Here is a 15,058-nt window from a genome sequence, read left to right on the forward strand (position 1 = left end):
TTCACTTAAGCACGTTTATAAATTACAAATGTTCTACAAATTGCAAAAATACCTTTAATGAATAAATGAATATGGAAATAATTTGCATTTCTCATTTTTCCTTTTGAAAAAAAGAGTTTGGCGCGAAAAGTGCCGGATGACTGTGGTGTTTTTTAGTCACTCCATGTGATATATCGATAGATCAGCTGTGCAAATATATCGTTTACTGATCATCTCTAAGTCAACTGTGCGTATTTTACAAAAATTATTATTTTTCTAGTTTTTTGTTTTTTTACGGAAATTAAACCGATTAATCAGTTAGCAAATATCATTTTAATTATCTGTGTTCTTAGTATAAACAATTGGCTGTTGTTAGCAGGCCTTGTAGCTTGTCAAACGTAAACATTCTTATGTAATTGTTCAGGGCTAGGTTAAACATATGATTTTTATCCTGGATAACAACGATTGTTTCTGATTTCCAGTACAGCAATGGGCGGACATCACGGCGAACCCTACACGGTGCCCCACGCATCGACCTACAAGGTGGAGAGTGTGCCCCAACTCGTGGAGGTGAAGGAGGCTCTGGGCCGCCAGGGATTGAAAGATCCCTGGCTGAGGTGAGCTTTCAAATCGGGATTAGACTGCATCGCCGATCTAACCGGTTGTCTTCTTTGCAGGAACGAAGTCTGGCGCTATGAGCCCAAGGCATTCGGCACCCACAGATCCCGCCTGAACACCTTCCTCTTCCGCGGACTCGGCGTGGGATTCTGCGCTTTCCTGGCCACCGTCGCCGTGGAGTACGCGCTGGGCATTGGCAAGGGTCAGGGCGGCCATGGACATGGTCACGGCCACGAGGAACACGGAGATAAGGGACACCATTAGATATACTGAATAAACCCATTGTGCTATCGCTCCAAATCACTTTATTCGCAATACATGTACGCGTAGGGGTTTTCACTAAAGCTAAAGTAGTCCTCCGATCAGTTGATGCGCGGCTTGAGCTCGTCGTAGCACGAGCGCAGAAAGATTTGGGGCTTCTTGGCCGGGTTGAAGTACTCGTGGCCCTTCGACCAGTCGTAGCCGACGGCGTACGCAAATATCTGGCCATTGGCGTTAAATCCGCATTTGGTAATGGACTGATCCATGGTCTCGCTGGACTTGAGCTTGGTCCGGGCATCTTTGTCCCAGAAACTGAAGGTGCCATCTGAGCCAACGGTCACCAGGGTGCCGTGCACAGGGTGGAATGCGATGTCATTTACTGCATAAATGTCCTGGTAGCCTGAGGTGCCCGTGGTGCGGTGGCACTTGAAGGTGAAGTTATCTTTGGGATTCCCCGGATTCACATACTGAATGGCCACACGGCCCTCAATGCTGCCCAGCGCACAGCCCGTGGGCTCCTTCTTCTTGTCCCTGAAAATGGAAATGGCACGGTGCTGGTACTTCAGCGGACTCTCCTGCCGCTTGTACTCGGTGGGGCTGTTCTGCAGCGAGTATATGATGAGTCCTCTGTTGGCCGTGCCCACCACGGCCATCGGATACTCCACATCGGCGCAGTAGCACCGCTCGGGTAGATTGATGGTCATCATGGGATTGGGCGAACGGGTGTCCCAGAACTAAGCGGAAAACAGTTGTGAAAAGTATCATGCGCGTTGTTGGGCTTACCTTTAGGGTCTTGTCCCAGGAGCCGGTCATCAGGCAGGTGTACGTGGGACCCTTGACCATGTGGCACGTTTTCACGGGACCGTCGTGAGCCGCCACTTGCATCACTTGGTCGGAGGCGAGGTCCCAGAGCTTAACCTGCTTGTCGCAGGAGGCAACGAACACCTTGCTGCCATCGTCCGACCAGCAAACGTCCAGCACTGGTCCGCCCATGGTCTTCATCGACTTGGGCACGGTGGCCCCGTTTTGTTCCACCTCCCAGCAGCGGACGGTGCTGTCCCAGCTACCGGCCACCAGGAAGTTCTTCTGCACCGTGCTGGGGCTGAACTCCAGCGCCGAGACGGAGTCGTCCGGCGGAGAGGCGACCTCGAAGTCGTTCATCCGGTTCGTCGATTGTGTGGCGCCAAACATTATCTTCTGCTTTAGATGCCGCAAAATGTTTGTGTTTGTATTATTTCGCCAATGAAGAGCGCATAGCAGTGTCACCACACCCCGGCGGAAACCGCGTTGTGTCGTATGATTGCAGTGATAATGTTTTATCGATTTCTATCGGTCGCTCCGATAATCGGCGGCAAATAATTCAAAAATTAAAAAAATACCTAAAGTCGAGTTAATATTTAAATAATGTTATTTAAGACATTTGTAGTCCTACAAGTATGCAACACATGTGGCGGCTAGAAAAAACTATCTTTGTGTTTCTACTTGCCTTTCTATTGAAGAATTCTATATTATATGTAAATAAATTATATGAAATATTTCATGAAAAATACACCATAATATATAAACCTCTTATTTTCGTATATATGTGCATATATGTAATTTTACCGTTCGGATAGTGAGCTTTATTTAGCGACCTTCAAATTGTTGTTGATAACAACTTTCTTAATTAATTAATCCCAATCAGAAGTAAGAAATTATCTCAATCTTAATTGCACCCTGTATCTTTTCGAGTTTCCCACAGACTAATGAGGTTGATTGCACCCTGAGTTCGCATCTCTCGAAATTCTTTCCGGCCACTCGAGTAAACAGTGAGTGTGAGTGCAAAGGTGGCACTCGTATTTCGGTAATGAATTGTTGCTTTGTATGCCAATGCCAACTGTCAACTCGAAAAAAAAAATCCCCGGGAATTGATATTCGGCACCTATAGAAAAGCAAAATATATTTAATTAATCAGTACCTGTATTGGCTATCGTCGGCTGCTTTTTCCGGTGACAATGAAAATGGGTCAGTGTCCATTGCATCAGCATCTCGGTGGTGGTGATTAAGTGGTGGTTCTTAGAAGTTGTGAATGGTACGACTTGACCGCAGATGGTCGAGTACGCATTATGCTGTGGAAAGCACTTGACTTTATCTGTGTAGTTCACCAAGCTCCGAAGCTACGTTGTCTTTGGGGGACTTTTTGTCCTTTTAGCAAGAAATGGAAAGAAAACCGCAGCAAACATATATATTTAGACAAATAGTTTTATTTTTTAATCAGATTATTCATTCTCGGAATGAAGTTTAGGCTTTGTTCACACTGCGCTGCTGCGTTACGACTAAACATATATACATATACATATATTTCCCTAATCAGTGGGTGTTTTGTGAATAGTAATGGATTTTTAGACTAGCGACGTGGCGTTTAATACTTGACATTGCTGAATGAGCGGCGTGATGTTAATATTGGTAGCAGTCGAAAGACACATTAAGACTAAGTGACTATTTTGCAGTCAATAGGAACCTTTGCGTTCGGCGGCAAGAGTTTCGTTACATTAATCCTTAATCTTTGGCCTAAGGTGACTCAGAGAGCTCAAGATTCTCAGATGCTCACGTTGATGGCATTCTTGATCACTATGTTCCCAGCTCCGTGCCGGATCGTGAGATTGCTGTCGATCTCAATGCCGCCGGACTTGCTTTGGCCAGCATCCGTTGGCGTTGGCTTGGCGTTTTTCGGTCGAGAGCTGGGCCTCTTCCTGGCATCGCCGCTGAGATCCAGGGACTTGACCACCTTGAGCAGTCCATTGCAGCCCGTGTAGTCGACCACCTGCTGCGTGGAGCCGCTGCCCAGGTAGATCCTTCCGTCGTTACCCGTGTACTTGAGGTCTCCGCTATTGCTCTGGATCTTGAGTCTGGTGCTATTGCCGATTACTTGCAGTCGCCCGGAGTTGTTCACGATCCGTATGCGGTTGCCATTGCCGATGATCCGGAGATCGCGGGAGTTGTTCTCGATGCGGTACTCCTTGCAGTTGCCCACCAGATCCTTGCTGGCGTAGATGGTGGTTTCCGGCGTGGTGGGACTCCTCTTGCTTTTATTGGGGGATTTACCCTGCTCGTGCTCTTTCTGGCAAGTGGAGCACTCGTCATCGTCATACGAATCGCTCGCCGAATCGGTTTCTATCACACGAACGCCCATTTTGGTGTGAATTACCGCCGGTTTCGTTTCTTTCCGCTGCTAATCACTCGTAAAAATCACCGTCCAGTCCGTCGGTTAGCTCATTCTCCAACTCTTTTTCCGACCGATCCACACACTATCTCTATCTCTATCTCTTTGTCTGTTTTCTCTGTCTCTGTCGCTGGGGGAAGACTCCGAATGATGAGCAATCCGGATGGCTAAGGTCAAAGATATCCAATTGTGTGTGTTGTTATTGTATCCAATGTGCGCTGGGGGATCGTCTGCTTCCGCCAGGGGAACTCCCTCTGTTTTCTGAACTTTTATTTATTGTGTGTTGAGTTTGGCGATTTCGGGTATCGCTTTCGCCGCGCTTACTGCTCGCTCACTGGCACTTTGGCTATTGAACGCTAATGCCGCTCGGGAACCGCTTTTATATCCGCCGGAGAGTCTAGCGCCGGGGCTTTTTTATTTCGACCGAGGGCCGGCACGAAAATCACCTCGTAGGCATGAGAGTCGCGAACTTAAAGGCACCTTGCCAGCTGGGGAGACCTTTGATTGGGTCGCCGAATTTATTCGGCATGAGTAATAGCCACCTGTTGTTGCCCTCATAATGGGCTCGTCCATCTACTACTGAGCTAACAAAATCTTCAGCATATAGTTTAAGTTTAAATATATATTAAGTTCACCAGTAAATTCGAACATCATTAGTATATCTTCTTGTTTTATAGTTTTTCCTTAAATTATGTGCTTATAGCAAATCCCTTATAGTAATGGGTGTTATTCGGGTCTTTACCCATCAAAGTGGAATTTGTATACTTACGCATTGTAACTTTTCGCTGTGTAGACTGTTATCAGCTTATGCAGTACAGGCCCAACTTTGATGGGGGTTTTTGTTAACTGCTGTTATCATTATTAAGTCCACTGATATAGTTGCTGATTTCCATTTTTGGGAGTCGTAAACGCGGAGTCAAAAACCCACCAACCCAAAAGCAAAAGGGGTAATAACCGACGATAACCGATGATAAAGTTTTAAGCACTAGAAATCGCAGTTGCCAAGTGCGATCTGTGAAACGGAGGCAATCGTTTCCTCTAGAGGCTTCATGAGCCTGTTTGTTTACAAACAAAAAAATCTCACCCGTAATTTGCACAATCGCCTTTATTGGCATTCGATCTACTTCACATATGTATATGTTTACTTATATGCATATAGTACAACCCGAATGCTTCCGATTCTCGATCTTGGCATTATCTGCGATCGTTCCAAGCTGAGTTGCCAGTTCAAGTGGCCAGCTCAGTCGGCTGGGAAGCCTGGAGCTGAGCAGAGCCCGGCCAAGTCAAGCATATGTATCTAGATCGCCAGCTGGATAAACACGCTATCATCTACCATAAACAGTTGGCCCAATGTTTACTCGTGCGGGGAAAGCACCGCAGCTATGGGGCTACAAATGAAAGGGGTGTATTGCCGAGAAGGTCGTTTTTTATTATTTTCAAGGTGCATTCACTGTTGACAAATCAATTATCTATTGCGGAAAATTATAAAATGATTTATTTGCCAGATCGCCGTTTTGGGCCAGTAAACGGGGACTTTTCTGCAGCTATCTCAAGTGTGCTCGTCAAGCAAAAGCAAGTTCAAGAAAAGCAATAATCGCATGAAGCCTTGTTCGGTGCGAAGGTGTTATAACGCCAAATCGTGTGTATTATCAGATATGCCAGGGCGCAGTTACAGCACACACAAATGGAGAAATTGTGCGAGCCCAGAAAAAACCCCCCGATCACAACCCATAACCCATTAAAACTGTTACCACCTGAAGCCACTATCTAGCACGCGTCTAATACCGGTACTAAAGCCCCACCGACAAAAAAATCACCGATGCCAGATGTTTTATCTTTCATTAAGATCGAGGCGTTGCTTTGTTGTTTTTCATGTTCTGGATCGAAATAAGTGAATGTGATGTATGTACTCGTTCTGACAGATAATTTAACCATTTTGATGATGGGGCTTTAAAGGCATTGAGATTGCATATGTGTCAGATAACAAGATAATGCATTTATTATCAATGTCAAATAATTAAATTACCCAATGCAATTATAAACAAAATCATATCATCACGAATAGTTCGTAAAGTAAATATATAAGAGAGCTAATAGGTAAATGTGAAAACTTAAATGGTGGGCAGAACTTGTGATCTATTTAACACCTAAAAATTGTTCAGATGACCTTGAAGTTAAATTTTTAGGGACAAAGAAACAGAGTCCAGCGAAATTATATTAATAAATGTAGTCGTTATCTAAAATAAAATAAATAAAGTAGATATAGATTTTAAGTACACTCTTATGAGCCACCCTAACATATGTTATTAACCATTCACACAGATTGTTATAAGCACAAAGAACCCATCTCTATTTAAGCTTTAAAGAAGTGAGCTTTTCTTTGGCCTTATTTCATAAGTAAGCAAATAAAAAGCGCACCCATAACGAAATCATATTTTAATTCAGTGTGTACCACACTCGCCAATCGGTAGTAAAACTATAAACAATTATGAATAATAACTCGAATGTTTTGAATATTGGCACTGAGAGCACTGGAGATTTAGAAAGCACAAAAGCTCGTAAAGAGTACTCTGTGTCTGATTTGGAGAAGCACTTGCACAAAATTCTACTCAATGGCGGCCAACCATTAACAAATGTTTGTGATGAAAGATCAGTGAGATCATTTGCGGCGAAAGAATTCAAGAAGAACGGATACTACTACTACGAGTTCGGTCCGGCTGATAAGATAAAAGGCTGGATGATAAGCGGACCTGTCTGTGATGCCAAGGGTATTCTGGGACGATTAAAGAAAGTGATCGGCAAGGAGCATTGGATATCCGACAACGTCGTTAAGTATCCAAAGGATTCGAGGAACTTCATAATCGATACCGTTTTCAGCACTATGAATGAAGAAAGATCAGATATTTACTCGTATTTGTGTTATCTAAATGAAAACACTAAGAGGAGGTGAACTTTATAACATCGTTTATTTGCCATTCGCCGTTGTTTATAAACAAAATCAGCCCATCACTAATTTAGAGCTTTTGAGGGAACTTTTACCCGAAATGATTTCATTAATAAATAAATAAAAGAACTACACACAACACAAACGGGCATCATTAATACTAAACCAGGTTAGCTGAAAAAGTTTCAAGCTAGGATATTCCACTTACTGTGTATCTTTCAGAACCAAAAATGACGTCAACAACAAACGTTTTAAGTATTGGAAATGACACCGAGGAACTATATAACAAGCTGCAGAAAACAAGCAACCCGAAAGCATATTTTGAGTTCGAGTTTGAGAACCACATGCGGAAATTACTACTCAATGGCGAAAAACCCAAGGAGCTGGATGAAGAGTCCATCGAAAGATTTGCCGCCACTGAGATAATGAGAAATGGCAAGCAGTACTACGAGTTCGTTCCTGACGGATACAAAACTGGAGTCATCATCAATGGATGCTCATTTCTGCCCAAAGACATGGTCTTCCGCGTGAAAAAGAAGATTGCCAAAGAACACTGGGTTAACGAAAATGTAATTCAATACAAAAAGAATTCAATGTCCAACATACAGAGTATTGTATCCGAATGCTTGCAGGAAGAGTGCAATGATATCTACCAATATTTGTGTTATCTTAACAAGTAAAATAAACTAATATAAGCATATAGATTTAAAGTTTCATATAACATATTCTAGTTAGTTTTATGCAATGGGAGTGAGACCGAAGAACTATCAGTCATTTGAAGAAAATAGCTTACACCAAGGTTCACCCTAATTTCAAAATATTCGTTATTTTTACCATTCACACGCAGATATAAAAATAAAGGTGACTAATGCTAAGCTTTTCATTTTTCAACAATCCAACTATCGGTTCATTTGAATTTCAGTAACCGCATAGATAAAGAAAGATAGTTTGAATTCTGTGTAAAATACTAATAGAGCTATGGAAAAGGAAGTTCAAGAAAAAAGTTCGAGTAATTGTAAAACTTGTCAATCACGTGTGCTTAACATATCCGGAAAAGTGGAGTCAAGCCAAAGCGTTTCCTGTCTTGAAAATAAAATTCTATTAGTTCCTGATCTGCCAGTAATAAGCCCAAAATCATTTCCGATTATAATGGGTAGAATACTATTGAGATCTAATTGCCCGCCGGAACCCGTAATAAAAGTGAATCTAACCGACTTTGAGCAGAATCTGTGCTTCTTGTGCATGGAGAAACCTTCGTTGGGAAAGCGAGTATATCACATGTTCGTCACAAATGAAATGTATATAGAAAAGGACTATCTGAAAGTGCGAAAAACCTACGAGAAAAGAAAGGACATCGTAGTCGTGGACCAGCTAACACTTTACACCCTTTGTGCGCGATCCTTGTACCACAGAGTTCAGAATAAGTTAACGGACGTCAAGTGGAATAAGCACCGAAATGTTTTTGAGATGAAAAAGATTGGACTAAAGGACAATTTGAACCTTTGGAACAAGTTGTATGCGCTGGAAAACGAAGAGAGGGCAAAGCTATTTAACTATACTAAGTTCCTAAGCACAACGAACAGCTAAACATATTTGTTTTCATAACCCCTTTTACTTTAAATGGTATTATTCAATTTTAAAATTTGTGAAATAAAGTTATATGCACCAATCAGATGGTCCACCCAAATCAAAAAACATATGATTGCCATTCTCTGGAAAACTTTCATTATCGAGCTCACCACTAATTCTGTGCTTTGCTTGTGAACTTTTGTTGTGAAATAGCAGAGTATTTCGATACTTTGTAAAACAATTCATCTATTTAACGGGTGGTTTTTGACCAAGACAACTCAGTATTGGCATATAAACATTAAAGGGGAGACATTACAAAATTCTAAAAATTATAACCATGGAAGCTGAAGCTCAAGAATGTAGTGCACCTGTATCTGCAAACATAAGTGATTCATCAGCGCCACCTGTGCTCAATATATCCGGAAGGGCCAAGTCAGTGTGGAATGCACCCCGCATTAGGGGCAAAAAGAAGCCCCCGGCTGTCTTGGACGCACCCAAAGTGAATCCGAACACATTTCCAGCGATATTAAGCAGGATTCTACTGAAGACCGATGCTCCACCTGTAGCTCCACCGAAGTTTAATCCAGCCGACGGCACACAGTACCTTTGCTTCCTGTGCCTCGAGAAGCCGGAGAGTCGAAAGCGCGTCTATCACATGTTCATCACGACATCACGGCAGCTGGCAAGCAACTACGAGCACACCAGGAAGCTGTACGAGAATCGCAAGGAGTACATATATACCAATAATATATCCGTGGAAACAGTCTGTGCACGAGCACTCTACCGCCTTGTTCAAAAGAAGTTCACGGACGTACAGTGGAACAAGCTGGGCAACGTTTTTGAGACTGACATGGTCGGATGCAGAGATTCCTGGGGTATATCTAATCGAGTTTACGCTTTGCGTATCGAGGAGCACGAAAGACTATTTAATTACATCAAGTTTCTGAGCTCAACGAAGAGCTAACTAAATACATTCGATTTTAAGTGCCAGTATTAATTGTGATATCTTGTGTTTATTTTTTATATTAAATTTCTGCTTTGCACACACTTAAAGTATGGCGGATTGTTTGATTACAGTAACTTTCTGTAGCTTATCTTAAATTGTGTGAACCCGTAATGACTCAACAGCTGCTCCAAAATGTATCCGTTGGTGACAAAGAATACGGCTCCTTGCAGTCCAATCCAGTAGAAGGTGTTCCATGTGTGAAACTCCAGCAAATAGGCCGGCAGCAACCACAGCGCCTGGGCAACCAGCCAGAGGAATAGGAGACCGAAGCACCTTCTCCACGACAGCATCTTGAAGTTGTTCAAACAGAGCGGCAGAACGGCCAAGTACCAAATGAAGTACTGAGAGGTTACCACCGAATTATAGGTGACGATGACAAAGGCCACGGCAAAGATGCAGAATGGCAGCGTCTGGCGGAACTGACCGAAGCTCAAGCTTAAGTAGAGAATGAGCAGGAACTGCGGAGCCAGCACTAGAGTCTTCAGGATCGCAGAAGGTTCCGCCACACTCGACGCACTGCCCAGGTACTGTAGAAGGAACTGCAGCGAGAAGTTGTGTCGCGGGTCCTTGCGTACAAAGTGGTACAGGTAGGCTTCGTATATGTATTCCCAACCGTACATTGTGTAGAAGGTCCAAGTGAAGGCCACTAGGCTGATCAATGTTCCACTTATCAGGCACAGTTGTTGCTTGTTGGGCCGCAGGATTTGGCACAGGAAGTCGAGGGGAGTTTGTGTCAGCCGCGTGGATAGCGATAAATAGTATGCCAAACTAAATAACAACGGATACAAACGGAGGTGAATGACTAGGCCATGAGCTAAGCCCGCTCCGAATATAAGCCAGTAACTCCTGGCGACATTGTGCTCAGATTTCAACAGCAGGTATATAGTTAGTATCACGAAAAAGCTCGAGAAGCAGTCGCCGCTTCCACGTGTGGATATTACAGCCGTCAGCGGATTGTAAAGCCAAAAGCAAGCAGAGGCGCGGGCCAAGCTCTCTGGATGACTTCGCTCATCCAGGGCATCCAGCGATTGGTCCGAATCCCGTGGCCTGTTGAACTTGCTGAGCAGGTGCTGTACGGTCTTCTGGTACTGACTCTTGATTTCCATGTGCACCAGACGGTAAATAAGTGTGGCGATGAGCAGATCGAACGTCGCATACAGTAGCTTACCCCACGCCGGATGAAGCAGGATGTTTAAGGTCTGCAGATATGCCATGATTGGGCTATATCGGTAAGTGTGCCTGGCGAAGGGTGTGTCCCCAACCAAAACTTGACGGGCTCCATCAGTCACCACCTTGTAGTCTATATCCGTGTAGGGCACGGCTGACTGACTGTCGTGTATTTGTCCGTAGCAGATTAAAGCTATTCGCAGCAGAGCGGATATTAGGAGATGGGTTTGAAAACTTGTGTAAAGGATGCGGCGACCCAGTCGTTGCCATCCAGTGGTCGTAGCCTTTGTTTGAGTCATTGTGTTTATTGTTTACGTTTGTCTAGAGCTTTGTCTTCATTTCCAAAGCGGTCTTGCGGATGCAGCTTAGGAACTCCTTGAACTCGGTGTCGCAGATTTTGTGCTGCACGTTCAGATCACGCGACACGCAAACCGCATACGCAGTGGCTTTGTCCGCGCACTTGCTCAGCAGAACTGGATAGTTGCGGATTCTTTGGTTGGCTTTGCGCACCGATTCCATGCCTCAGCTCAGCGCTTGTGAGGCGGCACTTTGGTCTCCGGCGGCGGCAGGGGATCGGCGATAAAGCAGTCAAACAGGGGCTTGGAGAAGAAGACCAGCAGTGAGCCTGTGAGGAAGCAGATCTGGAACAGGCGTGGATTTCGCTGAATCCACGAGCGTTTGGGCAGCACAGCGGTACGCCTGCGCTGATTCGCCTGCTGTCGCTCCTTTTGGTCTAGCAAGTCTTGAATTTCTTTCGGAGGCCTATACTGCGGTGCGGACATTATTTTTTCCTGCAAAATTGGTAAGTTGGTTATAGTGTATATGAAATAGAGAAGATGGCTAGAACTCACGACTTGCCGATTGGGTTCTTTTCCTTGGATGCGTCTGGTAGGTAAGTCTTCTCCAGATCGATTCCACTGCAGCAAAGTGATTCCTTATGCCACTTCAAACAACACTGGCGCATTGCCTCAAGGACATCCAAGCACTTGTCCTCCTGGTAGTGATTCTCTGTAACCAAGTGCAAGTCAGCTTACATAACCATGAAAATGGAGTCACCGGCGGTGCTTACTGGTCAAACAGGCTTGTATGCGGCAGGCGTTCGGTTTGCAGGGATCCTTGCGCGTGTCAGACATGTAATCCGGCCCAGAATTCCAACGATATTAAATCGATCTTGCAATATGTGAAAAATACAGTGTGCTGCTGCTGCTGCTGTTTCTTCTTCTTGGCGGTTCTAGTCATTCACAGTGCACGAACAATGTTGCCAGACTGCGAGTCGGTCAGCTGTGTAGAAGGTCTGGAAACCTAATACATAAATGCAAAATAAAAAACAATTACATATATAACAACAAAAAGAAATAACATCTCTTATAATTTACAGAAATTTGTACTCTTTAAAATTTTTATTTTAGTACCTTCTGCTTCTCTGTGAATACCCCGCCTGCTGCGAGAGCAACTGCCATTCACCGATCGACGCCGACAGTTGGGCACCAAGGAACTGTTCTTGTGTGAAAAACACACACACATTTGTTTTATTTCGCTAGGACTCCTGACGATTACTTCACAAATCGGAAAATGCCATCGAAAAAGAAAAAATACAACGCACGCTTTCCGGCGGTAAGTTGAAACCCCCGTTTGGCGGCAGGAAGGCCCCAGCCATTTGGCGGCCGTGAACGCCGAAGATGGGTTATCAGTTTTCGTGCATGTGTACATACATATGTACATACACGCCTCGCATAATCAGAGGCTCAAAAAAAGTAAAAGAGAAACCAACCCGGTGCGAGATTATAATGTTTCCAAACCATTACCATATATTCCATGCAGGGACGCATAAAGAAGATCATGCAAAGCGACGAGGAAATCGGGAAGGTGGCCCAGGCCGTGCCTGTTATCATCTCGCGCACGCTGGAGCTCTTCGTGGAGTCGCTGCTGACCAAGACGCTGCGCATCACGAATGCGCGCAACGCTAAGACGCTATCGCCATCGCACATGAGGCAGTGCATCGTGTCCGAGAAACGCTTTGACTTCCTCAAGGAGCTGGTCCGCAACATACCCGACATCAGTGTGGCCGAGGAGGCCGCCTACAACGAGGACGATGTGTTACGCAGCTCGCCAGAGGATCAGTATCCAGATTCAGACACGCCATATGATCTTAGCCTGCCATCGACGTCAATGCGCTCGCAGGCGAACGGCACAGCTGCCTACATGCGCTCCATGAGTCTGAACAACGGAGCCGGATCAGGCGGAGGAGCCGCCGCCACCAAGCGGCAGTTTCAGTCGCAGCACTCCACCCAGCCAACTGCCACCACCAGCACCACCCTGCCCGCTAAACTGGCCCGCTCCGAGTCCACGCCGGCCTACACGCCACGCGGCAGGCCCCCCAATCACCTCAAAAAACAGTCGATGCAGCTCGATACTGCCATACCCGCCCCGATCTGCAACTACGAACTCAACAAGCCCATTGTCAAGATCGACTACAGCCACGTGCAGATGCAGATGCCGACGGCGAACCTGTGCACACCGGACGCCTCGGATTCTGGGTCAGGATCGGGCGCCGGATCTGGAGCTTTTAACTTCGACATTGCTGCTCCGGTTATCAATATCGATCTGACGAATATCGTGGCCGGTGGAGCAGCTGGCAGTGGTGTTCCTCCCACCTCTATTGGATTACCAGCGACCACGCCGGGGGACAACAACAATGTGAACCAAATGGCTGGAAAGAGCAGCGCTCCCATCATTCCAAAGGCCACCGCGGCATCAGCGACCCCCACTGAAACCGTTTTCGAATTAGACGAAGACTATGACAATATTTGATTAGGATCTATGTGAATGCGCTTTTAAATTATTGATACATTAATATGTACTCTAGGTCTAAGAAATCACAATAACATTTTTTGCAAAATAAAGACCATGCTGGATTTTAAGCTGACGCAATGTGGAGTAATTTAAATAGAGAAAGAAGAATTGGTACATTCAAGCAGATAATTGGCATACGAGATTAAATCAGTTTATCTCTGAAATAGATGTACTAAACAAGCTCAACAATTATTGAAAATGTTTGCATTCATAGATACCATAGAAAAGCCGCCTCTGGGCGGCCGAAAGTCATTTATGTCCATCCCAGAGGCCAAGTTAGTTGACGATGTCGTCAGCTACATCGCCAAACCAGAGTTCTATTCGAATGTTCAAGCGGCATTGAAGCTACAACGCTTTTTCTATGTGCAATACAGCGAACTGGCTGCCAAGTTGGAGACTGACCTCACAGCAGTGTTAACCCGTTTGGAAGCTGCCAAGAATAATTTGGAACTGCTGAGGAGGTTCATGGACAATCCAGACAAGGATGTTCAGAGCCTCATTCAAATCGCGCAGGGAGTATTCCGATGGGTGAGCATACCGCCAGTGGAAAGGGTTACCCTTCAAGTAGGCGCATCTCTGCAAATGGAATTCAAGCTGTCCGAGGCGGAGGAGTTCATCAAAAAAGGACATCACCAGCCTGGTGAAGCAGCAACTGCAGCATGAGCACGATATCGACTATCTGCAGGATCAGGTGAACACGGTTGAGATGAACCTAGCCGTTTTGTATAAACATGGAGTGGAGAATTAGAAGCATCCCATCCTTAAAATTTCTAGTCACTTGTAGTTGCTTATAAAAACATTCGTTCTAAGTCTTTATTATAAATGCCTTAATTTCCAACTTGGAGTTCCCCACAAATACATTCATTACAATTACATTATTAGCAGCCCGGTAAAGAGGTCAGAGTATCGGGACCGCAGGATCCCAGACTGTGCCCTACAAAATGTGACCTTTATTACCGTGCTTGGGTATTTACAAGCCTATACACATCATAATAATTATGACTTAATTTCGCCAGGGAGCACCGCTTAGTCATTGTGTAATCCTCGGTCACAGCCAATTACAATTGAATGCCTTTCAATCCCATGCCCAAGCCTTCGTCCAGCTGTTCCTCCAGCCCTCCAGCCATATTCGCACACGCAATCTGCCAGCCACAATTGATATTAATTTGTGCCCGATGTGGGTCAAGCCGTGATGTAGACTCCATTCCCCCCCAAGGATACCAAATTATATGGCAAAAGGACAAAAATGGCGAGCAGATGAGCCACATATCGCGTGGGAAAATCTTATTGCAACCGAATAAAATTACCCAGCCGCTCCCAGTGAGCAAAGGTGCAGTTGTGAATTATATGAATTTTCATCCATGGGCTTGGCACACAAGATTAGGGTCAGCACTACTCCCGAATTTTGATTAGCCAAGCCCAAAGTCGTGATTAGATTACTGCGCTCTCTCAGCCAGAT

The 15,058-nt window shown here is 44.9% G+C and overlaps 13 protein-coding genes across 14 annotated transcripts; 7 read left to right on the forward strand and 6 right to left on the reverse strand.

The window, feature by feature from the left end:
- Nucleotides 1–182: 182 nt before the first annotated feature.
- LOC117137380 (NADH dehydrogenase [ubiquinone] 1 beta subcomplex subunit 3) lies at nt 183–900 on the forward strand. Of its 2 annotated transcripts, none has more exons than XM_033298793.1 (3): nt 183–226; nt 462–596; nt 657–900. In XM_033298793.1, the coding sequence occupies exons 2-3, from the start codon at nt 469–471 to the stop codon at nt 859–861; spliced, it is 333 nt and encodes a 110-aa protein (XP_033154684.1). In that variant the 5' UTR covers nt 183–226; nt 462–468; the 3' UTR covers nt 862–900. The 2 variants fall into 2 exon arrangements, with proteins under 2 accessions (XP_033154684.1, XP_033154685.1); XM_033298794.1 differs by lacking the exon at nt 183–226 and adding an exon at nt 282–391.
- Nucleotides 886–2,137, reverse strand: LOC117137379 (mRNA export factor). Its single transcript, XM_033298792.1, has 2 exons — nt 1,642–2,137; nt 886–1,592 (listed from the first exon to the last, which is right to left on the reverse strand). The coding sequence occupies exons 1-2, from the start codon at nt 2,047–2,049 to the stop codon at nt 960–962; spliced, it is 1,041 nt and encodes a 346-aa protein (XP_033154683.1). The 5' UTR covers nt 2,050–2,137; the 3' UTR covers nt 886–959.
- A 944-nt stretch (nt 2,138–3,081) lies between these two features.
- On the reverse strand, nt 3,082–4,420 carry LOC117135616. Its single transcript, XM_033295978.1, has one exon. It carries the CDS (start codon nt 4,028–4,030, stop codon nt 3,437–3,439), a length of 594 nt encoding a protein of 197 aa, XP_033151869.1. The 5' UTR covers nt 4,031–4,420; the 3' UTR covers nt 3,082–3,436.
- Nucleotides 4,421–6,415: 1,995 nt separating this feature from the next.
- On the forward strand, nt 6,416–7,040 carry LOC117135619. Its single transcript, XM_033295980.1, has one exon. It carries the CDS (start codon nt 6,549–6,551, stop codon nt 7,008–7,010), a length of 462 nt encoding a protein of 153 aa, XP_033151871.1. The 5' UTR covers nt 6,416–6,548; the 3' UTR covers nt 7,011–7,040.
- Nucleotides 7,041–7,089: 49 nt separating this feature from the next.
- LOC117135620 lies at nt 7,090–7,708 on the forward strand. Its single transcript, XM_033295981.1, has 2 exons — nt 7,090–7,173; nt 7,227–7,708. Exon 2 carries the CDS (start codon nt 7,235–7,237, stop codon nt 7,682–7,684), a length of 450 nt encoding a protein of 149 aa, XP_033151872.1. The 5' UTR covers nt 7,090–7,173; nt 7,227–7,234; the 3' UTR covers nt 7,685–7,708.
- Nucleotides 7,709–7,803: 95 nt separating this feature from the next.
- Nucleotides 7,804–8,704, forward strand: LOC117135615. Its single transcript, XM_033295977.1, has one exon. The coding sequence runs from the start codon at nt 7,983–7,985 to the stop codon at nt 8,589–8,591; it is 609 nt and encodes a 202-aa protein (XP_033151868.1). The 5' UTR covers nt 7,804–7,982; the 3' UTR covers nt 8,592–8,704.
- Nucleotides 8,705–8,762: 58 nt separating this feature from the next.
- LOC117135614 lies at nt 8,763–9,570 on the forward strand. Its single transcript, XM_033295976.1, has one exon. The coding sequence runs from the start codon at nt 8,911–8,913 to the stop codon at nt 9,535–9,537; it is 627 nt and encodes a 208-aa protein (XP_033151867.1). The 5' UTR covers nt 8,763–8,910; the 3' UTR covers nt 9,538–9,570.
- On the reverse strand, nt 9,567–11,065 carry LOC117135612 (GPI mannosyltransferase 1). The gene has a single exon (XM_033295974.1). The coding sequence runs from the start codon at nt 11,043–11,045 to the stop codon at nt 9,645–9,647; it is 1,401 nt and encodes a 466-aa protein (XP_033151865.1). The 5' UTR covers nt 11,046–11,065; the 3' UTR covers nt 9,567–9,644.
- LOC117135623 lies at nt 11,044–11,291 on the reverse strand. Its single transcript, XM_033295985.1, has one exon. The coding sequence runs from the start codon at nt 11,263–11,265 to the stop codon at nt 11,068–11,070; it is 198 nt and encodes a 65-aa protein (XP_033151876.1). The 5' UTR covers nt 11,266–11,291; the 3' UTR covers nt 11,044–11,067.
- On the reverse strand, nt 11,248–11,532 carry LOC117135621. Its single transcript, XM_033295983.1, has one exon. The coding sequence runs from the start codon at nt 11,526–11,528 to the stop codon at nt 11,274–11,276; it is 255 nt and encodes an 84-aa protein (XP_033151874.1). The 5' UTR covers nt 11,529–11,532; the 3' UTR covers nt 11,248–11,273.
- Nucleotides 11,499–12,011, reverse strand: LOC117135622 (cx9C motif-containing protein 4). Its single transcript, XM_033295984.1, has 3 exons — nt 11,816–12,011; nt 11,598–11,754; nt 11,499–11,537 (listed from the first exon to the last, which is right to left on the reverse strand). Exons 1-3 carry the CDS (start codon nt 11,877–11,879, stop codon nt 11,528–11,530), a joined length of 231 nt encoding a protein of 76 aa, XP_033151875.1. The 5' UTR covers nt 11,880–12,011; the 3' UTR covers nt 11,499–11,527.
- Nucleotides 12,012–12,194: 183 nt separating this feature from the next.
- On the forward strand, nt 12,195–13,672 carry LOC117135613 (dr1-associated corepressor). The gene is made up of 2 exons (XM_033295975.1): nt 12,195–12,360; nt 12,568–13,672. Exons 1-2 carry the CDS (start codon nt 12,319–12,321, stop codon nt 13,555–13,557), a joined length of 1,032 nt encoding a protein of 343 aa, XP_033151866.1. The 5' UTR covers nt 12,195–12,318; the 3' UTR covers nt 13,558–13,672.
- Nucleotides 13,673–13,749: 77 nt separating this feature from the next.
- LOC117135618 lies at nt 13,750–14,539 on the forward strand. The gene is given in 2 exon segments (XM_033295979.1): nt 13,750–14,217; nt 14,219–14,539. Coding segments are annotated over 2 exon segments (549 nt in total). The 5' UTR covers nt 13,750–13,797; the 3' UTR covers nt 14,348–14,539.
- Nucleotides 14,540–15,058: the final 519 nt, after the last annotated feature.

The sequence above is a fragment of the Drosophila mauritiana genome, chromosome 2R (assembly GCF_004382145.1).
Source record: "Drosophila mauritiana strain mau12 chromosome 2R, ASM438214v1, whole genome shotgun sequence".
Classification (NCBI taxonomy): Eukaryota; Metazoa; Arthropoda; class Insecta; order Diptera; family Drosophilidae; genus Drosophila; species Drosophila mauritiana.